The sequence below is a fragment of the Tachyglossus aculeatus genome, chromosome 19 (genome assembly GCF_015852505.1).
Source record: "Tachyglossus aculeatus isolate mTacAcu1 chromosome 19, mTacAcu1.pri, whole genome shotgun sequence".
Classification (NCBI taxonomy): domain Eukaryota; kingdom Metazoa; phylum Chordata; class Mammalia; order Monotremata; family Tachyglossidae; genus Tachyglossus; species Tachyglossus aculeatus.
In genome coordinates this window covers 38,187,996-38,214,674 of record NC_052084.1, presented here as the reverse complement: position 1 = coordinate 38,214,674, position 26,679 = coordinate 38,187,996, and the positions used below count along the sequence as shown (strand labels likewise).

The following is a 26,679-nucleotide window of genomic DNA, read 5'->3' as shown; positions in this document are numbered from 1 at the left end:
GCCAATTTGTACTTCCCAAGCGCTTAGCACAGTGCTCTGCACACAGTAAGCGCTCAATAAATACGCTTGATGATGATGAGGGGAGCGCCCTAGCGCGCCTGCGCGGGGGAGCGCGCGCCGGCGCGCGAGAACTACAGTTCCCAGCGGGCCGTGCGCGGGGGGAGGCGCCGGGGACCGGAAGCGCCGCGGGGCGCGAGGACTACAGTTCCCAGCGGGCCGTGCGCGGGGGGCGTCGGGGACGGGCGCGAGGACTACAGTTCCCAGCGGGCCGTGCGCGGGGGAGGGGGTCGGGGACCGGAAGCGCCGCGGGCCGCGCGGTTTTCTGTCAGTCAGTCGGTCAGTCGGTCGGTGAGGAGGGCGGTCGGAGATGTAGGGCGCTGAGGGGGCGGAGGACGATGGAGAGAGCCATGGAGCAGCTCAACCGCCTCACCCGCTCGCTGAGGCGCGCCCGCACCGTGGAGCTGCCCGACGGTAAGCGGGGGGGGGGGGGGGGGACACACCGCCCCTCCCTCACGAGCGGGGGCGTGATGGACGCCCCGGCCCTCCCCCCCCCGAGCGGCCCTCCGGGGTTACCTCCGGGGAGACCCCCCCCCCCCGACCCCAAGCGTCAATTTACTCTATGTATTTATTTATTTAATTTATTTGTACATATCTATTCTATTTATTTTATTTTGTTAGTATGTTTGCTTTTGTTCTCTGTCTCCCCCTTTTAGACTGTGAGCCCACTGTTGGGTAGGGACTGTCTCTCTATGTTGCCGACTTGTACTTCCCAAGCGCTTAGTACAGTGCTCTGCACACAGTAAGCGCTCAGTAAATACGATTGATGATGATGATGATGATAATGATGGCATTTGTTAAGCGCTCACTATGTGCAGAGCACTGTTCTAAGCGCTGGGGGCGGATACAAGGCGATCGAGTTGTCCCCCGTGGGGCTCCCAGTCTTCATCCCCATTTTACAGAGGAGGGAACTGAGGCTCAGAGAAGTGAGCCTCCCCCTCGTCCCCCTCTCCATCCCCCGCATTTTACCTCCTTCCCTTCCCCACAGCACCTGTATATATGGATATATGTTTGTACATATTCTTTTACTCTATCTATTTATTTATTTAATTTATTTCTACATATCTATTCTATTTTATTTTGTTAGTATGTTTGGTTTTGTTCTCTGTCTCCCCCTTTTAGACTGTGAGCCCACTGTTGGGTAGGGACTGTCTGTATACGTTGCCAATTTGTACTTCCCAAGCGCTTAGTACAGTGCTCTGCACACAGTAAGCGCTCAATAAATACGATTGATGATGTTGTACATATCTATTCTATTTATTTTATTTTGTTAGTATGTTTGGTTTTGTTCTCTGTCTCCCCCTTTTCGACTGTGAGCCCACTGTTGGGTTGGGACTGTCTCTAGATGTTGCTAACTTGTACTTCCCAAGCGCTTAGTCCAGTGCTCTGCACACAGTAAGCGCTCAATAAATACGATTGACGATGATGATTTATTACTCTGTTTATTTTACTTGTACAGATCTATTCTATTCATTTTATTTTGTTAGTATGTTTGGTTTTGTTCTCTGTCTCCCCCTTTTCTACTGTGAGCCCACTGTTGGGTAGGGAGTGTCTCTAGATGTTGCCAACTTGTCCTTCCCAAGCGCTTAGTCCAGTGCTCTGCACACAGTAAGCGCTCAATAAATACGATTGATGATGATGATTTATTACTCTGTTTATTTTACTAGTACACATCTATTCTATTCATTTTATTTTGTTAGTATGTTTGGTTTTGTTCTCTGTCTCCCCCTTTTCGACTGTGAGCCCACTGTTGGGTTGGGACTGTCTCTAGATGTTGCTAACTTGTACTTCCCAAGCGCTTAGTCCAGTGCTCTGCACACAGTAAGCGCTTAATAAATACGATTGACGATGATGATTTATTACTCTAATTTTACTTGTACAGATCTGTTCTATTCATTTTATTTTGTTAGTATGTTTGGTTTTGTTTTCCGTCTCCCCCTTTTCGACTGTGAGCCCACTGTTGGGTAGGGACTGTCTGTAGATGTTGCCAACTTGGACTTCCCAAGCGCTTAGTCCAGTGCTCTGCACACAGGAAGCGCTCGATAAATACGATGGATGATGGTGATTTATTACTCTATTTATTTACTTTACTTGTACATATCTATTCTATTCATTTTATTTTGTTAGTATGTTTGGTTTTGTTCTCCGTCTCCCCCTTTTCGACTGTGAGCCCACTGTTGGGTTGGGACTGTCTCTAGATGTTGCCAACTTGTACTTCCCAAGCGCTTAGTCCAGTGCTCTGCACACAGTAAGCGCTCAATAAATACGATTGACGATGATGATTTATTACTCTATTTTACTTGTACAGATCTGTTCTATTCATTTTATTTTGTTAGTATGTTTGGTTTTGATCTCCGTCTCCCCCTTTTCGACTGTGAGCCCACTGTTGGGTAGGGACTGTCTGTAGATGTTGCCAACTTGGACTTCCCAAGCGCTTAGTCCAGTGCTCTGCACACAGGAAGCGCTCGATAAATACGATGGATGATGATGATTTATTACTCTATTTATTTACTTTACTTGTACATATCTATTCTATTCATTTTATTTTGTTAGTATGTTTGGTTTTGTTCTCTGTCTCCCCCTTTTAGACTGTGAGCCCACTGTTGGGTAGGGACCGTCTCTATATGTTGCCAATTTGTACTTCCCAAGCGCTTAGTACAGTGCTCTGCACATAGTAAGCGCTCAATAAATACGATTGATGATGATGATGATGATGATGATGAAGTGACTCGCCCAAGGTCACACAGCAGACATGGGGCGGAGCGGGGATTCGAACCCATTACCTCTGACTCCGAAGCTCGTGCTCTTCTCCACTGAGCCACGCTGCTCCTCTAGCGTGGCTCAGTGGAAAGAGCCCGGGCTTGGGAGTCAGAGGTCATGGGTTCGAATCCAGTTTGTTCCAATTTGTCCTTCCCAATCAACCAATCGTATTTATTGAGCGCTTACTATGTGCAGAGCAAGCGCTTAGTCCAGCGCTCTGCACACAGTAAGCGCTCGCTAAATAATGATAATGGCATTTGCTAAGCGCTTACTGGGTGCAAAGCACTGTTCTAAGTGCGATTGATTGATTGATTGATTCGAACCCACAGTCTGCTGTGGGACCCGGGGCACGTCACTTCACGCCGCTGAGTCTCAGTGACCTCATCTGGAAAAATGGGGATTAATCAATCGATCAGTCGTATTTATCGAGAGCTTACTGTGTGCAGTGCACTGGACTGAGCGTTTGGGAAGGACAAGTTGGCCACATATAGAGACGGTCAATCAATCAATCGTATTTATCGAGCGCTTACTGTGTGCAGAGCACTGGACTGAGCGCTTGGGAAGGACAAGTTGGCAACATAGAGAGACGGTCAATCAATCAGTCAATCAATCGTATTTATCGAGCGCTTACTGTGTGCAGAGCACTGGACTAAGCGCTTGGGAAGGACAAGCTGGCAACATATAGAGACGGTCAATCAATCAGTCAATCAATCGTATTTATGGAGCGCTTACTGTGTGCAGAGCACTGGACTGAGCGCTTGGGAAGGACAAGCTGGCAACATATAGAGACGGTCAATCAATCAGTCAATCAATCGTATTTATGGAGCGCTTACTGTGTGCAGAGCACTGGACTGAGCGCTTGGGAAGGACAAGCTGGCAACATATAGAGACGGTCAATCAATCAGTCAATCAATCGTATTTATCGAGCGCTTACTGTGTGCAGAGCACTGGACTGAGCGCTTGGGAAGGACAAGTTGGCAACATATAGAGACGGTCAATCAATCAGTCAATCAATTGTATTTATCGAGCGCTTACTGTGTGCAGAGCACTGGACTGAGCGCTTGGGAAGGACAAGCTGGCAACATATAGAGACGGTCAATCAATCAATCAATCGTATTTATCGAGCGCTTACTGTGTGCAGAGCACTGGTGTAAGCGTTTGGGAAGTCCAAGTTGGCAACATATAGAGACGGTCCCTACCCGACAGTGGGCTCACACTCTAGAAGGGGGAGACAGATAACAAAACAAACATACTCACAAAATAAAATGAATAGAATAGTTATGTACAAATAAAATAGAGTAATAAATATGTACAAACATATATACATATATACAGGATTAAGACTGTGAGCCCCACGTGGGACAACTTGATCAAATTGTATCCCCCCCAGCGCTTAGAACAGTGCTTTGCACATAGTAAGCGATTAACAAATGCCTTCATCATTATTATTATTATTATTATTATTATTATCAAGCGATCAGTCGCATCTTTTAGACTGTGAGCCCACTGTTGGGTAGGGACCATCTCCATATGTTGCCAACTTGTACTTCCCAAGCGCTTAGTACAGTGCTCTGCACACGGTAAGCACTCAATAAATACAAATGGTTGATTGATTGATCCGTTGAGCGCCCACCGGGTGCAGAGTGCCGTACTGGGGGTTAATATGTTTTGTTCTCTGTCTAGACTGTGAGCCCGCTGTTGGGTAGGGACCGTCTCCATATGTTGCCAACTTGTACTTCCCAAGTGCTTAGTACAGTGCTCTGTACACAGTAAGCGCTCAATAAATTTGATTGATTGATTGATCTGTTGAGCGCCCGCTGGGTGCAGAGCGCCGTACTGAGCGCCTGGGTTAATATGTTTTGTTTTGTTCTCTGTCTAGACTGTGAGCCCACTGTTGGGTAGGGACCGTCTCCATATGTTGCCAACTTGGACTTCCCAAGCGCTTAGTACAGTGCTCTGCACACAGTAAGCGCTCAGTAAATACGATTGATTGACTGACTGACGGGGCGGGCGGTATGGCCGGGCTCGGACATGCGTCCCCCTGGCCACGACGAGCGGCTCCAGGGTTGCGGCGGGGGAGGGGGGTGGGTGTCGGGGCCGCCGAGGCCGGGATGGGTCTCCCATTCCCGGGAGGGGAGGATGCGCTGCCCGAGGAGGCCTGGATGAATCTCCCATTCCCGGGAAGGGAGGATGCTCCGCCCGAGGAGGCTCGGATGGACCTCCTGTTCCTGGGAGGGGAGGATGCTGTGACTACAGAGGCCGGGATGGACCTCCCATTCCCAAGGGGGAGGGTGCTCTGTCCGAGGAGGCCCGGATGGACCTCCCATTCCCGGGAAGGGAGGATGCTCTGCCCGAGGAGGCCCGGATGGATCTCCTGTTCCCAGGAGGGGAGGATGCTGTGACTACAGAGGCTGGGATGGACCTCCCATTCCCAAGGGGGAGGGTTCTCTGCCCGAGGAGGCCCGGATGGACCTCCTGTTCCCGGGAGGGGAGGATGCTCTGCCCGAGGAGGCCTGGATGGACCTCCCATTCCCGGGAGGGGAGGATGCTGTGACTACAGAGCCTGGGACGGACCTCCTATTCCCGGGAGGGGAGGATGCTCTGTCCGCGGAGGTCGGTAGGACCCGCCCCCTCAGGGGGAGGATGCTCTGCCCTCGGAGGCTGGGAGAGGGACTTTCTGTTCCTAGAGGAGGATGCTGTGACCTCAGAGGCAGGGATGGACCTCCCATTCCCGGGAGGGGAGGATGCTCTATCCGCAGAGGCCGGGAGGTCCAGGGTCCAGGCCCCCCCCCCAGGAAGGGAGGATGCTTTGAGGCTTTGCCCGGGATTTCCAGGATCCCCCAGGAAGGAGCTGGGAAACGAAGGGTTGGTTCAAAACCAGGTGTTTGGGCGGGGGGCCGCCTCCCCCAGACTCTCACAGGTTACCTAAAGTCCCGAGAACTTCTGCAGAAACTGGGTTTCCGTGGGCTTCAGTTACACATGCACCGAACCTCCTTAAAAACGCCCAGCAATGACAAGTACAACATCCTCAGGCTGCAATCAGACCATCTCTCTGGGAACGCCGGATTGTGTAGATACAGCGCGGCCAGGTATTGGGAGAAACGCTTCCGTGAATGCACGGGGTGAATGCTACAACACGAGCGCTCCTTAATATGGGGTTCTGCAAGCGTGTAACCCTGGGTTAGGGGAGTCCTATTTTGCATTGCAGAGCATTGGGAAGAACAGAAGGGATACCCGCAAATGGGAGAGGATATTTCTGTACTTTGGATTTGAAGTGACATCCCAATCATCCTTTCATTGAACATCATAATAGCATCTAAGATACAAAATAAACATCGTGACAGAGTGGGCCCTCAGAGGCTTGTGGAGGGAATTGGGAATAATTCCATTTATTTTCTGGGTACACGTCATTTCTTTACTTGATGTGAGGGGAAGAAAAATCACAACCTCTAAATTAAAATGCATAGGCTGGGATCGGGGAGGCTCCTTTCACCTCTGATGAGTTGTTGAAATTCCCTTGGCTCTCTCTGTTGGTACTGTAAGTGATTCATTCTCCTATTTTGGGTAAAAGTCTGACTGCAGGTAGGTGCAAACAGTAGAGACAGTCTGCAAGAGTAAAGCTCTGTAGCTAGAAATTTATTCTTAGAGAAGTGTTCTATTTTAAAACTTTCTCCTTTTAGTCACCGGCTATACCTTCTGCTTCGAGCTCTTAAATTTCCATTCTGCTCCGTGATTATGCTCTCCCGGCTTCCTCCTCCTCATTTCTCTTCCTTTCTTGGGTTTCAGTGACTTCCCTTGCAGCTAGACAGGGAAATAGTTCTTTGAGTTTCCATTATAATACATAATAATAATAATAGTAATAGTAATAATCATATTCATTAAGCGCTTACTATGTTCCAGGCACTGTACTAAGCACTGGGGAAGATACAAACAAATCAGGCTGTACACAGTTTCTGTCCCACATGGGGCTCACAGTCTTGATCCCTATTTCGCAGATGAGGTAACTGAGGCCCAGAGAAATGAAGTGACTTGCCCAAGGTCACACCGCAGACAAGTGGTGGAATGGGGACTAGTACCCAGGTCCTTTTGGGGAAGCAGCGTGGCTCAGTGGAAAGAGCATGGGCTTTGGAGTCAGAGGTTAGGAGTTCAAATCCCGGCTCCGCCAATTGTCAGCTGTGTGACTTTGGGCAAGTCACTTGACTTCTCTGTGCCTCAGTTCCCTCATCTGTAAAATGGGGATTAAGACTGTGAGCCCCCCATGGGACAACCTGATCACCTTGTAACCTCCCCAGCGCTTAGAACAGTGCTTTGCACATAGTAAGCGCTTAATAAATGCCATCAAAAAAAAAATCTTAGGCCTGTGCTATGTCCACTAGGCCAGACAGATTCTCATATTCAGTTTGTCTCAGATTTGAAGTATCTTTGAAACGATAAAGAATAGGAGTGAGTTCTAATGAGGAACAGCGAACTCTTTTCCATACCAGTATATTGGTCACATTAATATTAACTGTGTTCCCAGTATTGTAATAGGTACCTCTGATAATTGGAGTCTTTGATAATTGTAATGGAATCATGGTACAAAATACAGTGGCCCCCTTAGAGAGAGCTGCCTCCTCTGAGTTGGTAGAGAATTTCTCTTCCTGGGGTCGATTTTCTCAAACTTTATCTCGACCGAAACTTGAAGGTTCAGTATTATAGCGGAAAGAGCACGGGATTGGGAGTTAGGAGATCTGTGTTCAAGTGCCAGTTCTGCCACTGATGTGCTTTGTGACTTTGGATAAGTCACTTAGCCTTCTGAGCCTCTGTTTTCGCTTCTGTATAATAGGGACAAAATGTCTGCTCTTCCTCCTCCTTTTACTCTGTGGCCTCTGTAAGGCAGGGCATAGAGTGCCTTTGTGGCCCTTGGGGCCAAGCGTGGCCCGGCAGGTCTGCTTGCTGTATGGGCCGGGTGGGACCAGATCCCCTGATCCCGGCCCTTCCGTCCACCCCCCCTTCAAAAGAACCATGGATCAGGAGCCCAATTCATGGGCTCAGTGGTCCGCCTCACCTTCCCTCCCACCGCCACCCCGGAGCAGACCACGGGTGAGGTGCGGGTGCATCTAAATCTGCCCACGATTTAGACTCAATCACTCATATATACTGAGCGCTGTGCTGAGTGCTTGGGAGAGTACAACGTAGCAGAGTTGGTAATAATAATAATAATAATGATGGCATTTGTTAAGCGCTTACTATGTGCAAAGCACTGTTCTAAGAAGCGCTGGGGAGGATACAAGGTGATCAGGTAGACGTGTTCCCTGGCCTTAAGGAGCTCACAGTCTCAACTCGGTTGTGTAGTTGTCCTGTCCTGGGGGATAATGCCCTGGAGGGGCCCGGGGGCTCCCCTGGTTCCCTAGATGGATGTCTTAACAGCGGCATAGTTCCACCCCCAGGACACTGCCTGCTGACAATCCGGCAGAGCCAGGTGTTCACGTGGGTAGAGGTTGACCTCGGGTCCAAGGTCAAGTTCTTCTAAGGTGTGCACACTCCAAAGGCTAAAGAATGAGGCTGTGTAAAAGCTTCCTTGTATATGTTACACTGGATGAGCTTTAAAGTGGTAGCCAACCACAACTCTTCAGTGCCCACTGGGTGTAGAGGATTGTGCGCCTTGACAGAAGTTTGGCTGGGCCAGCGAAATCCCCTGCTTCGTGGAGGGGGCTTTTTTCTTGAGCATTTCTGTACTCAAAAGCAACAGAGAACCAAGTGGTGCCTTTTTTTTTCCTTTTAAACCCAAGAAAGGTTACCTTATACTACATATGTCATATGTACAATTCTTTTTGTGTTCTTTTTTAAAAAGAAAATCGTCCCGTACAAAATTAAGAAAAAATATTTAGTAGCTATTATTCTAACAGCATCAGTTGATAGCATAACTAACTTGCACTGAGAAAAACGCAACACCCAGGATACATACGGAAAACAGGTACATATCCAAAATATAAACTATGCGTGCCTCCCAAGATTGGAGGGGAATGAATGTAATGCAGCTTCTATCATGGTATCGATCACTTAGTAGTCTCAAATGTGCCTGGCTCTTTAGCTCTTTGAGAGAAGGTACTTCACCAGTTTGGGTGATGGCATTTTAATTAACTGATACATCAATTCATTTTGCCATTGGGCAAAGAGCAAACATCACGAACATAACGAACGCTGCTCCCCACTCTGGGGAAGCTGGGGTGGCAGTAATCTCCCGTGGGGAAGGCAGGGGGGAGCGACTTTTTCATCCTTCTTTCCTTCCTTCCCTGTTCTCCTCCTTCTCCTGGGGCAGGGGGTGGGGAGCGGGAAACTCACTCCCCAGTAGTGCCTGCTTGTGCCTCCACTCTGTCCCGCCTCCAAGTTCTTCTTGTAGATGTGTTACAGGTCTGTGAGAAGGAGGCTTAATAGCAGCAGACCCACTGAGAACATCTTTCTGTCCTGTCCCCCCCGCCACAACTAGACTGAAGCTCCTTGAGGGCAGGGATTGGGTCTACCAGCTCAATTGTAGTGTACTTTCCCAAGCGCTTAGTACAGTGCTCTGCACGCAGTAAGTGCTCAGTAGATGCCACTGATTGATGAATTGACCGAGGAGAAACGGCTCATGGCCCCAACAGTCCCATCCCAGCCCAAACAGTGCCGAATACCAGCCCAGGTGTGTGGAGAAAAGATGTCCACAGAGGACATCTTCAAAGGTGCTCTTGCATAAACTTCCAAAAGCATAATCTTCCCTTACCCAACTGGAAGAATTGGGTTTGCTTTCAAAATGTAAGTATTTAAGTCTAACAGCAAAACATATAAGCCTAGCAGCAGAAAGCTTTTTGGGAATGCCAAAAATTTCAGAGCACCTTAATGCAATTGGTGTGAAACGCCGTAGGATGAAATAGTACTGTACAGAACATAGGGCCCCATTGTCCATTTGGGCTACCAAGCTATGATATTTATTATGTGTTAATTAGGGGCTAAGGAAAGTGGTGAGTGCCGGAGTAAATGCAAGGTAATCAGATCCGGACATTGTGTCTGCCCCACACAGGGTCTGCGTACTATCTCCATTTTACAGATGGGGAAACTAAGTCTCAGAGAGGTTAAGTGAGTTATCTGAGGTCCCCCAGCAGGCCAGTGGCAGAGCTGAGAATAGAGCTCAGGTGTCTTAACACCCATTCACCTCACCCTGCCCACTCCGCTAAGTTATATTCCATGAAATCCTGTTGCCTTTCTAACATACCTTCCTAGTGGAGAAGCAGTTTCGCCTAGTGGTTAGAGCATGGGCCTAGAAGTCAGAAGGACCTGGGTTCTAATTCCAGCTCTGCCACTAATCTGCTTTGTGACCTTGGGCAAGTCACTTCTCTGTATGTCAGTTACTTCATCAGTAAAATGGAGATCAAAACTGTGTGAGCCCCATGTGCGACACAGACTGTGTCCAACCTAATTAATTTGTGTACTGCAGCACCTGGTATATAGTAAGTGCTTAACAAATAGCATATATTAAAAAAAAGGGATGAAAGCAGTCCTGTGGGGCCCTCCAGCAGATCTTTGGCTTACTTCTGACCGGAGAGAACTCGGGGGAGTCCTGGAAGCTTACAGTCACTCTGCGACGCCACAGGGGCACCAACTCTTTTCTGCCCACTTCTTTCTAACCGGTTGAGAAGCTCGTCCCAACCCAATCTCCCCACAGCGGAGGCCAGATCCAAACCAATGCGTCATTTTAAAATCCTTTTCTAATTTCCTAAACAGATAACGAAACTGCTGTCTACACACTGATGCCAATGGTAATGGCAGATCAGCACAGGTAAGTGCCTAACTCTTGGGCGGGGGGACGGGGGGATGGTTATCCAGAGAAGTGGAAATATAAATCAATTTCTGGACCTCACTGGAATACTCCAGTATATGTCTTGTTATTAAATAATTAAAATGGTCTTGAGTTGCTGACCTTTCAGTCCTCATTGTGGCTGCCGATATAGCTACCATATGTCTCCAAGTGTCCTTACTAGCGTTATCGCCCGAAAGAAGCTCAGTGCCCTGGCTGTTTGGCACTTTATAACCCTGAGAAAAGTAGACCGTTACTATTTGGCATCCCAGGAGAAAATCTTGGCTCCTGATATTTAATTCCTAAGGGGAAAATGACCCTCTGAATTGTCCTTAATGTTTTATCAAGCCCCTGGCAGCTTTGTCCTTAGGAACCATCCATTGCCCAGTTCTCCTGGCATGTCAAAAATAGCTCCCGAGTGACTGGCAGATGGTGTGGGCAGATAGCCACCACGCAGGGTATCGGATGAGGCCAAGGTAGGTGGTGGTGGGCCCTGCTTAGAGAGTTTCTTCAGAGTGCTGCTGAGACTTGCCATCTGCCCACAGCCAGGCCTATGCAATAGAACGCAGTACGTTTATGTGGTTTGTTTAAGCTTTGGGGATTCACAGTTCAATAACAAGTTGAGTTTGGTACGATGCTGTGCACACAGTAAGCACTCAGTAAATACCACTGATTGATCGATAGAAAGAGAAAGAAGAGGAGAAAAGGCGGAGAAAGTGAACATGCAGCACTTTATACAGTCCCTGTCATTAGTGCTCAACAAATATTGTTGACTGAGAGCGAACAGAAGATGAGCCAGTCCACTGGGTTTGAGGTGGGGTGTAATTACAATGTTACTATCTTCAACTGAATAATAGCGATGAAATGTGTAAATCATTTTTGAGGAATCTACTGTATAGAGGGAATTCTGTCAATTTTCCCATTACTTAGGACCGCTGGATGCCTAGCGAGTTTGTGAATAGAAGACCATTTCAAAAGCTTTCAACTTGAGGGATAGGAGCTTGGGTTAAACGTATCAACCATAAGAATTGAGTTCTTCTAAGACAGGGTATTTGGTAGGAGAAGAAGAATGTAGAATTTGATTTACTGTAACTTTGAGAACCTTCTCCCTAACCATTTAATTTTATTTTTGTCCAAGGTCTGTTTCAGAACTGCTGTCAAATTCAAAGTTTGATGTCAATTATGCTTTTGGACGTGTCAAGAGAAGCTTGCTTCACATTGCGGCAAAGTAAGGCTTGAAATTGTTCTTTTGGGTTTGTTTTAAATTTTTGGATTCAGGACTCTAAGAAGTGATTTGGCCTTCATTTGGTAGTAGTAATGATATTTATTAAGCATTCTATGTGGGAAGCTTCCTATGCCTAAGGTAATCACTAAGTAAACAGATTAGACTCAATCCTCCATCTCTAAATGCAGGTAGAGGACACACAGAAAGATAACAGTAAATTCCAAATAACAATTCCTTACAGAATCAACAGTGAAAGATAACAAAGTAGCTAAACCCAGTTCTCACACTTCCAGCTTCAGGCCCAGTCCCTAACTCCAAAACACAGGTAAACAGATACTTAAAAAGATAATAGTAAAATGCAAAGTAACAATAAATTACAAAATCAACAATGAAAGATAAAGTCGCAAAATCCAGTTCTCACACTCCCAGGTTCAAGCCCAGTCTGTGATTCTAAACGGGGCTCTGTGGTGAGAGTTTGCCCAGAGGGGCTCTGGCCAGAGGCTGGGTAGCCTCGGACAAAAGCTGGGACACCTGAGTGCCCGGTCTGAGCTTTCTGTTGCTTGTTGGTGTTGCCAGCTGCCTGGCGAGTGATAGGGCTAGTCATCACCCAGCTGCTTGCCCGAGACGTTTTCATGCCAGGTTGCTGCAGCCGTCAGCATGTGGAAAACTGCAAGCCCTCGTCTGAAACCGGTGATATGCCAGGGTTGGGATTGAACAGTCCCTGCCACCACCTGACTGGACATGCCATCTGCAAACGGTATTGGGACCAGGGCCTGCTTGGCCACTTCAGATCCCCAAGCCTGGTTTAGAGAATCCAGACCAGTCGCTCCGTTGGTGCTCTGGAGAAGTGGAAAAGGCACTCATGCTCTAGAGTCATATAGAGGTTGGTTTAGGAACGGAAGTGTAGCTATACTTTGATTTGTCTCTCTTCCTCCTCCACCCCAAACAATGTAGGAATATTTTCAAACCCTAAGTCCTCAGAGGTCCACGGGGAATGTATCTTGGCTGATAATAATAATAATAATAATAATGATGGCATGTATTAAGCACTTACTATGTGCAAAGCACTGATATTACCGATTGAGAATTCTCCCCACGCTTCAGTACCCCGTAGTGGTCCATTAGGGAGTCGAGGGCTGTTGCATCTGTTTAGGGTTTGTTTACTGCTGATGTGTGACCTTGGAGAAGTCACTTCTCTTTTTTTCAGTTTCCCCACCTGTAAAATGATGTTAAGATAGCGGATCTCCATTTTAGACTGTGAGCACCATGTGGGACTGGGGCTCCATCTTAGCTATTGATCTTGTATCTACCTCAGTGCTTAGAACACTGCTTGGCCCATAGCTTAGAACACTGCTCGATACGTAACAAATAATAAATACCATCCCCCAAAAAGTTGAATTGTGGAACTTGCATTAGAGGAGAGGAGTTGGAAGGTCATTAAAAATGGCCATATTTTCCTCTCTTTTTAAATAATTACATAATGCTTCACAGAGAGCAGGTTGCTCATTTCAGAGTTCTCAAACCCTTTATTGGTTCCCTTGCATCCACTAGCATATTGTTTTCATCGAAGAGAGGTTTGGTGTTGGGAACTGTTTGCCTGTGCTTGTGGCAGCCCAGGATTTCTGGCAAGAACCTTTCCTTTAGGTTGCACTACTTTGAAATCGGCGGAAACTCAGAATCACAGTGATCCCTGTCGTTGCCAACATGGCCTCACATGACTCTTAACAATCAGACGTCCAAGGGAGAAAGACAAAATGGCATCTGTAGCTCCTCCAAGAGGCCTTCCCCAAATAAGCTTCAGTTCTCTTATTTCCTCTCTGTTCTGCATCACCCTTGCACTTGGATTTGTACCCTTTATTCACCCCACCTTCAGTCCTACAGCACTTATGTACATATCCATAATTTATTTTAATGTCTGTCTCCCCCTCTACATTGTGAGCTCATTATGGGCAGGGAACATGTCTACCAACTCTTCTCTATAGTATTCATTAATTCATTCAATCGTATTTATTGAGCGCTTACTGTGTCAGAGCACTGTACTAAGCGCTTGGGAAGTACAAGTTGGCAACATATAGAGACGGTCCCTACCCAACTGTGGGCTCACAGTCTAGAAGGGGGAGACAGAGAACAAAACAACATATTAACAAAATAAAATAAGTAGAATATGTACAAGTAAAATAAATAAATAGAGTAATAAATACATACAAACATATATACATATATACAGGTGCTGTGGGGAAGGGAAGGAGGTAAGGCGGGGAGGATGGAGAGGGGGAGGAGGGGAAGAGGAAGGAGGGGGCTCAGTCTGGGAAGGCCTCCTGGAGGAGGTGAGCTCTCAGTAGGGCCTTGAAGGGAGGAAGAGAGCTAGCTTGGCGGATGTGGGGAGGGAGGGCATTCCAGGCCAGAGGGATTACGTGGGCCGGGGGTCGACGGCAGGACAGGCGAGAATGAGGCACGGCGAGGAGATTAGCGGTAGAGGAGCGGAGGGTGCGGGCTGGGCTGGAGAAGGAGAGAAGGGAGGTGAGGTAAGATGGGGCGAGGTGACGCAGTAAGTGCTCAATAAATACAGCTGATTGATTGATTAGACTAAACCGAGAGTGTGCTTTTCAGTTTGTCCTCCTCTCCCCCCACCCCCAGTTCTGCCAACCGTAGCTTTGAGGGTTCAAGTCTTATGTTCCCTATCTTGGCTATTGCTGAATGGAATTTGGAGTAACTGTGAATTTTATAGTCATCCATCAACAGGCCACCTGCCCTTTCAAGCCATCCACTCTCATTGGTGTTGTGTACCCTCCCCCCGTTCCCCATGTCACGATGAACCTTGCCTCATTAAGATATGCAGCTGCAGGGCCCTGCGTTTTTCTCCCACTTCCCCATCGTGCATGCATGTGAGTGAGCAGTTTGTGAAGCGGGCACAAGATGGAAAACAGACTTTAGTTGTTGCATCATCTAGCACATGGAAAGCACAACTTCTGGGTAGGAGGTATCTGAGGTACCTTTGTGTTGTGTCCACCTTGGGAACCATCGACAAGAGTGAGGCCCCTTGGAAGGGCTGAAGCAGAAGGCAACCCTAAGCCTTTGTTTTTCCCAGAGACATGGTTTACCAACTTCAGGGAGTTCTAGCAATCCCCATCCAAGCAAGCTACTGGGGGAATAAGTTTCTATCTGGGTCGTGTTCTCCATAGGTACAATTATCGTTTACTGCCACTCTGCTCGCCAAAAATGCCTAAACCCCACTGTCCTCTGGTTCTTTTTCAGTTGTGGGTCAGTTGAATGCCTGGTCCTCCTGTTGAAAAAGGGAGCAAATCCTAATTACCAGGATATTTCTGGGTGCACACCGCTTCATTTGGCAGCTAGAAATGGGTAAGAAAGGGGCCATCCTAAGGGTTGGGCTAAAATGATTAACCAGTGACCAACAGGGTTCACTAAACTCTGGTCCTCTTTACTTGGTAAAGTTTACATTTTCCCTTAGTGAAAATTTAATTATCATTTTCATTTGTGTCATCCATACAGTTAGTCCTGATTATATTTACTTTTCTCTCTGAGACTTGAGAGAGAAGGTTCAGAGAGGCTGAAGTGTTGTAGTTGTCTCTGACCTACGGGTTTTTAGAGTGATGAAAATCTGCTGCCATGGAGGCCAAGGCAGCCTGAGGGCCAGGGATCTGGCGTGTCTTGTATTTTACTCTTCCAAGCACTTAATACAGTGCTCTGCATACAGTAAGTGTTAATTAAATACCATTGATTGATTACTAGTGGCCAAAGGGCAGAGCAAGTACCACTCTGATTCACATCCCTCCCCTATCCAACTACTTTGACCTAGCTAATGGTCCGCTGTTGCAGTAGGTAAAACATCAGCTTCATCGGTGATATTGTCATGCTTAACCTTGTCAGATGTGTTCCTCCTAAGGCTACAGAGTAGACCAGGCCCTAGCAAGTTCACCCAGAGGTCCTACCTGTGCTGCCAACGGAGAGGAGATAGCAGAGCTGTCCAAAAGTGGGCTTGGGTAACTGAACCTGTATCGGTCAGTAGACCAGGGGGTTCAGACAGGTGACTGAGGGAAAGAGTAGGCTTATCCTGGAATACAGGGTGTTCCCTGGGTTGTCAAAAAGAACAAGCCTTTCTGGGATACTGCTTAGAAACGGGAGCTCTAATAATAGCTTGGAGAGAAGGAATCCTTTTAGTCATTTGGTCCCGTTGGATCATTTTTCAGCGAGGACGACTTTACAAAGGATGCACTAACCTAGAAACACAGGAGCAGGTGAATCAGATCTAGCTGTCCAGTCCTCTTAGTCAGTCCTGCTGTGGTGCTACTGCAAGCTTTACGTGTAAAGGGAGCACATTTTCCTTGAATGTAGGTACTGATGCGCTCTGACAGAGCACTTTAGGAGGATTTCAGACTCACCGTGCGCAGAGAGCTCTGTATTGGGCACCTGGGGAACAGCCAATAGGAGTGAAAGATGTAGTCCCTGCCCATGAACTTTCTCTGTTTTGGCCATGAAATATACTTTTCTTCAGTACCAAGTTGGAAGTTTACTCTGTTTTCCAAAATGCACCATTGAAGAAGCCAGGCAGATAACCAGTTCAATGGGTTACTGCCAAATGGCTGACTTGGTCTGGGTGGATGAGCAGCTCTTCTCAGCCTTCAAGTCTCCCCCACATCAATCGTATTTATTGAGCGCTTACTGTGTGCAGAGCACTGTACTAAGCGCTTGGGAAGTACTAGTTGGCAACAAGGAATCCCAGGATTCCTTGGGTCAAGAAGAACTTCCGCTCTTATCTGAATCCGGCAAAACGTCTGCCCTAACCATGGGCTCTTCCCTTCTTGCTGCCTGCTCCCATTTCTTGCAGTTCCCTGAGTGATTTTTCCAGTGTTGGGTTCTGAGCGAAGGGGTCAGAAGGTCAAAGGACCAGGGCTGTCATTCACCGGAGGGCACCGACCCCTGAGTGCCCTGGGGCCTGGAGACCCGTCACCCCTCTCTCCTGAAGTGGCCCATTTTGGGGGGTAACGTGGGAGAAGACCCTGACCTCTGCTCTTCTCCCCTTGTTAATTTCCCGGGGCCTTGTCACCAGGACTAGGACAGCAGCCAGAAAAAATCGGCACCCCTAGGCTAAGTGCTGTTGTGAAATGAAGGGTGATTTCACGAGAACCCAGGTAGGCAGTTAAAGATTTGCCCGGCTTGCTTTTACAAGTCTCTTTTTTTTAAAATTCTAGTCAGAAGAAATGCATGAGCAAATTATTGGAATACAGCGCAGATGTCAACATTTGTAATAACGAAGGCTTGACTGCAGTAAGTGACCAAAACTCCATGTGAAACACCACAGACCCAAATGCTTCACAGATGGTGCCGTAGCTTAGCTGCGAATGTTTCTGGCAGGATCCTGCTAAATGCCTTACCTCTTTGCAGCAACTAAAATGGTAGTTGGACAGATGTAGATTTCAGTGCACTGAACTATCAAGTCATTCTGGTGGTTTAATTTATGATCAGTAACGTCCTTTAGTCAAGTTTGTTTTGTCTAAGTTTAGGACTGTTTTATGGTAAATGCTTTTTAAGGTGGTTGTTTAAAGCGGGGATTTAAGAAAAAGGATGAAAATCAGATACAAATTCAGCACTTGACATGTGAAACTTTTTTGTTCTTTCACTTCCTTGGCTTTGGAATGTCTTAATATGAGTAGCAGCATGGTCTAATGGATAGAGCACAGGCCTGGCAATCGGAAGGACCTGGGTACTAATCCCGGCTCTGCCACTTGTCTGCCGTGTGACCTTGGGCAAATCACTTCAGTTCTCTGGGTCTCAGTTCCCTCATCTGTAAAATGGGGATTAAGACTGCGATCCCCATGTGTGACATGGACTGTGTCTAACCTGATTAACTTGTACTTACCCCAGCTCTTAGTATAGTGCCTGTCACATAATAATCGCTTAACAAATGTCATAAAAAAAAATAAGGCATCGAGATACTTTTTCCTGGTTACATGTTTTTGTTTCAGACTTTTTTTGGAAAAAAAATTGTAATGAAAAGGCATCTTATTTAGCGGTTTTCCAGAAACCTCTGGTCTGCCTTTCTAGGTGCAGGCAGTCAGGGTCACGCCTCACCTATGGCAGAATTGTTTTCCTTCTGTCCCTTCTTCTTCCCCAGTCTGTAGTGGCCCCCTACTGAAGTGGGCATTGTCCGTGATGGGACAGATGCAGACTGGAGTAGGGACTTGTCTGCTGTCCGCCTCTGTCCCTATGCAAGCATCATCTCCCTCCTTGTTTGCCATTGCCATTGCATCCACTGGTGGTGAGGGTGGGGGCCTGCCTTTCTCAGTAATGGGTTGGGGAACTGTGAAGGACCCCTCGCTTTTGCCATGACTTTTTTTCCCACAGCCCTTAACATTATTATGATCAATAATGTGTGTTTACTATATACTAAGTGCTGTTGTCGATGATCAAATCGGGCCTAGTCTCTGACCCCCTTCGGGCTGTCAGTGTATCCCCATTTTACAGGAGGAAGCAGGCACAGAGAATAAGTGATTCACCCCGGGTGTTACAGCAGAGCAGTGGCTGAGCTGGAACTAGAATCAGGGCCTCCTGGCTCTGTCCTATGCCCTTCCCATTATGCCACACTGCCGCCTTACAGCCTCATCCTAACTTCTCTGGTCCTCAGACGCAAGCCACGCTGAGAACCACACACTCCCTCCTTTTGAGTCCTGATCCTGAATCGTCCTTTCTTCTTCCTGCTCCTTAAACCTTTCGTCCACTCCCTCCCTATCATTTGAAGTCAGTGCAGTCTTTGCTGCATGTCAAAGTTCTGGGTGACCAGAGATGACACAATTTAAGAATCCTAACTGGACTGTCAGCATTTTAGGCAACCTGGTGGGGTTGCGTAAAGATCCAGGTAGAAGATGGAATCACACGCCTCCCAGCCGCCGACGTGCTTCCCCACAGCAGGAATTAAGGCCACCCCCGCCCATGTGTCAGCACCGGAACATGGGGGGCAGGTTCAGCCCTCGGGAACACGCGGGTTGTTGCGGCTGTGGTGAAACGGACAAATAGCTGAGTATCCCAATCTGTGTTTGCATTCAGATATCCCGGGTAAAGTCCTTGACACAAATCTGAACTGACCCAGATTGGTGGTTTGCCCTAGATCCACTGGCTGGCCGTGAACGGCCGCACGGAGCTGCTTCACGATCTCGTGCAGCACGTCAGCAACGTCGACGTGGAGGATGCGATGGGACAGACGGCACTGCACGTGGCATGTCAGAACGGCCATAAAACGGTAGGCCCCAGGCCCAGGAGCCACCATTCCTCTTGCGGCTCTCAGGGTCCTTTGGGCTTTCCCTGAGTTAAGTGCTGTTGTCATCAAGGTTGCTGCCCCGTTGAGCTCAAGTGGAGGAATTTCAACCTCCAGCTGTCGATCCATTTAAAATAATCCCAGGGGTTCATTCAGTCGTATTTACTGAGCACTTACTGTGCAAAGCACTGTACTAAGTGCTTGGGAGAGTACAATATAACAACAGACACATTCCTGCCCACAATGGTTTAAGTAGTCCACTGAGTGCCAGATCTAGCCCTTAGATTGAGTGCTACTTGAAGGCAATGATCACATCTTGTCTTTCTTTATTTTTCTTAGGTTCCCCAAGTGTCTAGTACAGGGCTCCTTGTACTGCAGGCACTTAATAAGTATTCTGAGTGCTGGTACTATACTTCGGCTGGGCTCAGCTGAAATCAATCCATCAATCAGTGGTATTTATTAATGATGGCATTTATTAAGCGCTAACTATATACAAAGCACTGTTCTAAGCGCTGGGGAGGCTACGGGGTGATCAGGTTGTCCCACGGGGGGCTCACAGTCTCAATCCCCATTTTACAGATGAGGTCACTGAGGCCCAGAGAAGTGAAGTGACTTGCCCAAAGTCACACAGCTGACAATTGGTGGAGCCGGGATTTGAACCTCTGACTCCAAAGCCTGGGCTCTTTCCACTGAGCCGTGCTGCTTCCTGATGCGAGAGTTAATGGGGAAGCGCGTTGTAAAATGGCTCAGTGCTTAGAACAGTGCTTTGCACATAGTAAGCGCTTAATAAATGCCAGCATTATTATTATTATTTATTGAGCACTTACTAGATGCAAAGCTATGTACTGTGTGCTTGGGAGAGTACAATACAACCGAGTTGGCAGAAATGTTCCTTTTCAACAACGAGCTTACAGTCTAGAGAGGGGCAAAGACATTGATATAAATATGTAGTATATATTTAACAAGTTCTGAATTTATAATTTATAAATACAGAACAGGGTGACTGGCTTCTTCCGTTTTCCCTCTCCTGTGCTCCTTTATTCCAAGTAATAATAATAATAATAATAATGGCATTTTTTAAGTGGTTACTGTGTGCAAAGCACTGTTCTAAGCGCTGGGGTGGTTACAAGGTGATCAGGTTGTCCCACGTGGGGCTCACAGTTTTCATCCCCATTTTACAGATGAGGTAACTGAGGCCCAAAGAAGTTAAGTGACCTGCCCAAAGTCACACAGCTGACAAGTGGCAGAGCTGGGATTTGAACCCGTGACCTCTGACTCCAAAGCCCGTGCTCTTTTTCACTGAGCCACGTTGCTTCTCAATAATAATCATAACAATAATAATAGTAGTAATAAAATTTATTTTATTTTGTTAGTATGTTTGGTTTTGTTCTCTGTCTCCCCCTTTTAGACTGTGAGCCCACTGCTGGGTAGGGACTGTCTCTATATGTTGCCAATTTGTACTTCCCAAGCGCTTAGTACAGCGCTCTGCACATAGTAAGCGCTCAATAAATAAGATTGATGATGATGATGATAGTAATAGTTGGTATTTGATAAAGGGCTTACTATGTGACAAGTACTATAGCACTAAGCCCCAAGCACTATACTAAATGATGGGGTAGGTACAAGATAACCGGGTCGGACACAGTCCCTATCTCAGGTGGGGCTCACAGTCTAAGTAGGAAGCAGAATACGTACTGAATCCCTATTTTACCGATGAGGAAATGGAGGCACAGAGCAGGTAAGTGACTTACCCAAGGTCACACAGCAGGAAAGTGGCAGAGCCAGGAATAGAACCCAGGTCCTGCTCTTTCCACCAGGCCACACAACTCCTCCCATTTCCAGTTAATTGGCTGGGTTGGGTGCAGCTCCCGGTAAGGATGGCTGTCCTAGGCCCAAGAGTCCCTGCAGGATGAGCCCTATCTCATATTGCATAAAGCTGTAGGCGTTTCCCTGAAGTGACTGCCCTCACCCTAGAGTGAGACTGGACATGGCTGGTTGCAGTCTTGGCACAAGCCCCACACGGATGGGGTTTGCCTGGTTCGGGTCCCAGGAAGCAGGATGACTGATCCCATTACCTTGGGGAAGTGGCACACCCACGACAATTGTTAGTCCATCATCATCATCATCAATCGTATTTATTGAGCGCTTACTATATGCAGAGCACTGTACTAAGCGCTTGGGAAGTACAAATTGGCAACATATAGAGACAGTCCCTACCCAACAGTGGGCTCACAGTCTAAAAGGGGGAGACAGAGAACAAAACCAAACATACTAACAAAATAAAATAAATAGAATAGATATGTACAAATAAATTAAATAGAGTAAAAAAATATGTACAAACATACATGCATATATACAGGTGCTGTGGGGAAGGGAGGGAGGTAAGATGGGGGGATGGAGAGGGGGACGAGGGGGAGAGGAAGGAAGGGGCTCAGTCTGGGAAGGCCTCCTGGAGGAGGTGAGCTCTCAGCAGGGCCTTGAAGGGAGGAGGAGAGCTAGCTTGGCGGAGGGGCAGAGGGAGGGCATTCCAGGCCCGGGGGATGACGTGGGCCGGGGGTTGATGGCGGGACAGGCGAGAGCGAGGTACGGTGAGGAGATCAGCGGTGGAGGAGCGGAGGGTGCGGGCTGGGCTGTAGAAGGAGAGAAGGGAGGTGAGGTAGGAGGGGGCGAGGTGATGGACAGCCTGGAAGCCCAGGGTGAGGAGCTTCTGCCTGATGCGCAGATTGATTGGTAGCCACTGGAGATTTTTGGGGATTGCAGGATGTTAGCAGCACTGTAAGGTGTAAGTGACGTAAGCACAGCCCTGCTAATGCCACTTAGATCTAGCGATTCCTCATTTGTGTTCTGGCACCCAGGCTGTGGTTGGGCAAGAAGACTGTATTTTGACTTAGAGCAAACTGTAATTTGCTGGAATGTGAAAATAATAATAATAATAATGATAATGATAGCATTTATTAAGCGCTTACTATGTGCAAAGCACTGTTCTAAGCGCTAGGGGAGGTTACAAGGTGATCAGGTTGTCCCACAGGGGGCTCACAATCTTAATCCCCATTTTACAGATGAGGTAACTGAGGCCCAGAGAAGTTAAGTGACTTGCCCGAAGTCACACAGCGGACAAGTGGCGGAGCCGGGATTTGAACCCATGACCCCTGACTCCAAAGCCCGTTGCTCTTCCCACTGAGCCACACTGCTTCTCAATCAATCTGTCAGTAATATTTACTGAACAACTCTCTGGGGAGAGCACTATTCAGCGCTTGGGAGAGTAAAATGGAGGAAGAAGATCCAATCCCTGCCCTCAAGGGGCATACACTCTGACAAATAAGATAAACAGATTCAGGGTCGTCCATTACTTTGGAACTTTTCTGAAGCTTTCTAAACATTCAATCAATCAGCGGTATTTATGGAGCACTTACTATGTGCAGATCACTGTTCTAAGCGCTTGAGAGAGTACAGCACGAGACAAGTAGCAGACGTGTAGCAGATAGACAAGTTGACTACGAAATCAGAGTTATTAAAACAAATTGGTCTGAAAGATCGTCAGGAGTCCTAGCACCAAGTTAGGTGACTAAACTGGGTGTAGACTCAAAATGGTTTGGATGTAGCTTTTCCTGGAAGTGCTTGTGACCTTTGGCTTAAACTCTTGTTTATTTGTTAATGGTATTTAAGTGCTTACTATGGGCCAGGCACCGTACTAAGCACTGGGGTAGATACAAATTAATCAAGTTGGACACAGTCCATGCCCCACATGGAGCTCACAGTCTTAATCCCCATTTTACAGATGAGGTAACTGAGGCACAGAGAAGTGAAATGTCTTGCCCAAGGTCACGTGGCAGAGCTGGGACAAGAACCCAGGTTCTTCTGGCTTCAAGGCTCGTGCTCTATCCTAATCTCTTTTAAAGTAAACTACATGAATCCCCAGTGCATATATGCACACAGACACTTGCTAGTGTACATATGAGGCAAGAATTTAATACTCTTAAAATCTTAAGCCCTTTGATAGTTAAACTTTCTCCAAGCCCCACAGCAGTTGTGTTTATATCCACCTGTAATGTATTTTTAATGTGTGTCTCCTGTAGTCTATAAGCTCCATAGAGGCAGGGATCATGTATACTTATTCTTTTATAATACCTCCCAAGTGCTTAGTACAGTGCTCTAAACACAGTAAGTGTTCAATACATACCATTGATTGCTGGATTGATTTATTAAAATAGGACCAGTAGTTTGAAGCATTGGTTGAAGAGGAGTAGCATGGCGTAATGGAAAGATCCCAGGTATAGGAGTCAGAGGGTCTGGGTTCTAATCCTGAAACCACCACCTGCCTGCTGTGTGACCTTGGGCAAGTAACTGAACTTCTCAATGCCTCGGTTTCCTCATCAGTTTCCTCAATGGGGATTTTCCTCCTCGAACTGTGAGCCCCGTGTGAGACAGAGACTGTGACCAACTTGATTATCTTGTGTCTACCCCAGCAGAGACTAAGACTTAAAAATGTCATTATAATTATTATTATTATTCTTAGTGGTTTGCTGAAGAGACAAGGTGAAAAATCTGTCCTCATACTGCTGCCATTCTCTTTCCTCTTTCACCTTGCTAATGTTGGCTGTCACTTTGGGGACTGTTCCGTTCGATCAGCAGTTGTCCCACCGTGTTTACAGTTCACCACCAAGATTATGGTGGGACTTTAGGTCACGGTGTCATGCACCATGGACTTGTAAGAGCCCCAGAGAGAAGGGCTTTAGCCTTGACTGCCATTGATTAACTGGATAAACATGGGCAAGTCCCCTAATGTCTGTGGTTTGTTTTCTCCAGAAGAAAAACAGTAAAAAATCCTGTCTTAACCGGCCCTGGCTACCTCACTTAATGGCACGAGGGCAGATGAGAAAGCAGGTGGGAAAGTATCGTCATCTTTTCAGAAGAATAGCAGATACCACATGATATCTGATATTGATCAATCAGTAGTTTTGAGTGACTTCTGTGTGCAGAGTCCTTGTACTAGGTGCCTGGGAGAGTCAATAGAGTAAGTAGGCAGGATTCCTGCCCTTTAGGAGTTTACGGTCTAGTGGGATTGGTGTGATTGTCTGGCATGCAATGAGGAAGAGGAGAAAGGTTTGGACTTTTAGAGTTATTTAGCTCTAGTCAGCTAGTTGGACTTTTTTTGAGACGTTTGCCAAGATTAGCAACCAGTCCATGTTGGTATGGATGGGCCAATGAATGTTTCATGGTAATAAGGTGCTATATGGATGAAAGTTTTTGAAGAGAGAAAAAATTATTTCTGGTGTCAAATCCTAGAAAGATAATGCAAATGTGGGCCTTCCCCCCAAAGGGTAGATTCTTTTCTCTCTGGGAGACCTTGGAACTACAGAACTAGATAAGCCAATCATTGCCCTAAAATAATATGATACAGACTTAATCTTGCAAGACTCTGATGACTCACCAAGAGACCAGTGCAAGATTCTAGTTATTTCTTTGGAATAAGAAATAGCTAAAATTTGTGAATCAATATAGGAAATTTGTAAATCAGTATAGAAAAGAGTATTTTGTAAGCTTCATGTGGAAAGACAGCTGATGGTATTTTGAGTAGATTTATGAAACTAAAAACCAGGTGTTTTATTTGGGGTGATAGTATAGATGAAACTCACTTCAAGAAGTCATTCATTCATTCCTTCAATTGTATTTATTGAGCACTTACTGTGTGCAGAGCACTGTACTAAGCACTTGAAAAGTACAATTCAGTAACAGATAGAGACAATCCCTACCCAACAATGGGCTCACAGTCTGAGAAATGCAAATTTCGGCACATTAAAGCACCAGGCTGTTTGTTTACTTTTAGTAGTAGCAGTAGTAGTAGTAGTATTTGTTGAGTGCCCACTGAATGCAATGCACTTTACTGTTTGCTTGGTAAAGTATAACCCACAGAAGTGACATGTTCTCTGCCCGTGAGGAACTTAAATTCTAATGGAGGAGACAAGCACCAAAATATTTACAGCTTGAGTCATCGCCACATTTTTTACCCAAGATTTTGCAAGGCAATCATGTAAACCTATTTGAATTCTCTTGCTTGCATTTGGTGGATTCAGCTGTAGTCTTGAAGGTAGGCTGATTAATCAGTGTTCCAGAGTATATTTTTATATTCATAGTGTCTTCAGCTCTCCTATGTTAGCTCTCTGTCTGCCAAGAGTTAGACCTTATCTAGGATTTGTCACTCTCTGCATTAATGGACCATGTTTGTCCTGATTAGGCAATGAACAAAGTGACCACTGGCTTGGCTGGAAGAGCTGTGGGCAGTATTTTGGTCATTCATTAGCCACAGCACTGCCCAAGAAGGTACTGGCCATTGCACTTCTATAGCTTCTATGTGCCAGTAGTACGACCATATTTTTATGGCATTATGGGAATAAGTCGTGGCGTGAGTTGGTTTATACTTGGAAATAAAAATGACCCCTTGTCTCATTTTGTCATGCCATCTTTTTGGCAGGAGCCAAAAACGACACTATACAAAAACTACACAAAAATTACAGCCAAAAACTCCACTTTAAAAAAAAATGGCATTTGTTAAGCACCTACTTTATGCCAGGCACTGTACCAAGTGCTGGGTATCTACAAGGTAGTCAGGTTGGACATAGTCCCTATCCCACATGGGGCTCACATTCTTAGTCCCTGTTTTACAGATAGAGTAACTGAAGCATAGAGAAGTGAAGTGACTTGCCCAAGGTCACACAGCAGACAAGTTGTGTGGTCAGAATTAGAACCCAGGGCCTTTTGATTCCCAGGCCTAGGCTCTATCCACTAGGCCATGCTGCAACTCTTGACAGATTGTCCATTCAGTACTGACTCCCCATACCTTGTCATTGTCATTGTTGGCTTGTTAGTTTAAGCTAATGACATCAAGTGAAAATTGGCTTCTGGGAGCCCAGCCTTGTCTTGGTGAGTAATACACAAGTTTTGGCACAGAATTATGGATTATAGTTTACATCAGTGGTATGATACCTGAGATTGGCCTAAGCACTTAGAACTTGGTTTCCTTTCCAGTGTGTTCCCTCAGGTGAAGACTTTTATCTCCTGTACCAATTTCTGAAGAGTTACTATGTAGGAAAGTTGGCTGAAAGGCCGGCTAGATTGAAGGATCCTGAAGGGCAGGGATCATGTCTCTGAAGTCTAACAAACTGTCTCACTCAGAGTGCACTGCACACTGCAGGTGCCCAATAAATACTTTGGATTGAAAGGATGTTGGTTCCTCATGCTGTCCTCTTCATAGCCCTTGGAGAATTGTGCCCTTCCCCAACTTGAGGCCCTCTCACCCTATGTCTCCCTCATAAAGGAGGGATTTGGGGGCCCTCTTTCTGCAGCAGGTGGGGTTCCTCCTTCTTCTCCAAATCTGGAGAAACCAGTGTTGTTCCTGCAGAGCCCTGCTGTCTCCTTTCCCATGGTCCCAGGGAGATTTATGAAAGGCAGTGGGGAGCTCCATAGGAGGTTGCCCATTGCCAACATCAATGACGCTGTACATCCTTTTGTGCCCTATGGTATTACTTGCTAGCCTCCCTGAAGAGATTGTTAGAA

General features: G+C 46.7%; 1 protein-coding gene across 1 annotated transcript in view; it reads left to right on the top strand.

Annotated features, from left to right (window-relative positions):
- The first annotated feature begins 373 nt into the window (after positions 1-373).
- HACE1 (HECT domain and ankyrin repeat containing E3 ubiquitin protein ligase 1) overlaps positions 374-26,679 on the top strand; it is a 62,168-nt gene continuing 35,862 nt past the window's right edge. The window contains exons 1-6 of the mRNA XM_038761013.1: positions 374-471; positions 10,558-10,612; positions 11,769-11,858; positions 15,111-15,215; positions 17,066-17,141; positions 18,979-19,110. Coding sequence (XP_038616941.1) covers positions 396-471; positions 10,558-10,612; positions 11,769-11,858; positions 15,111-15,215; positions 17,066-17,141; positions 18,979-19,110 — 534 coding nt within the window. The 5' untranslated portion in view covers positions 374-395. The remainder of the gene's footprint in view (positions 472-10,557; positions 10,613-11,768; positions 11,859-15,110; positions 15,216-17,065; positions 17,142-18,978; positions 19,111-26,679) is intronic.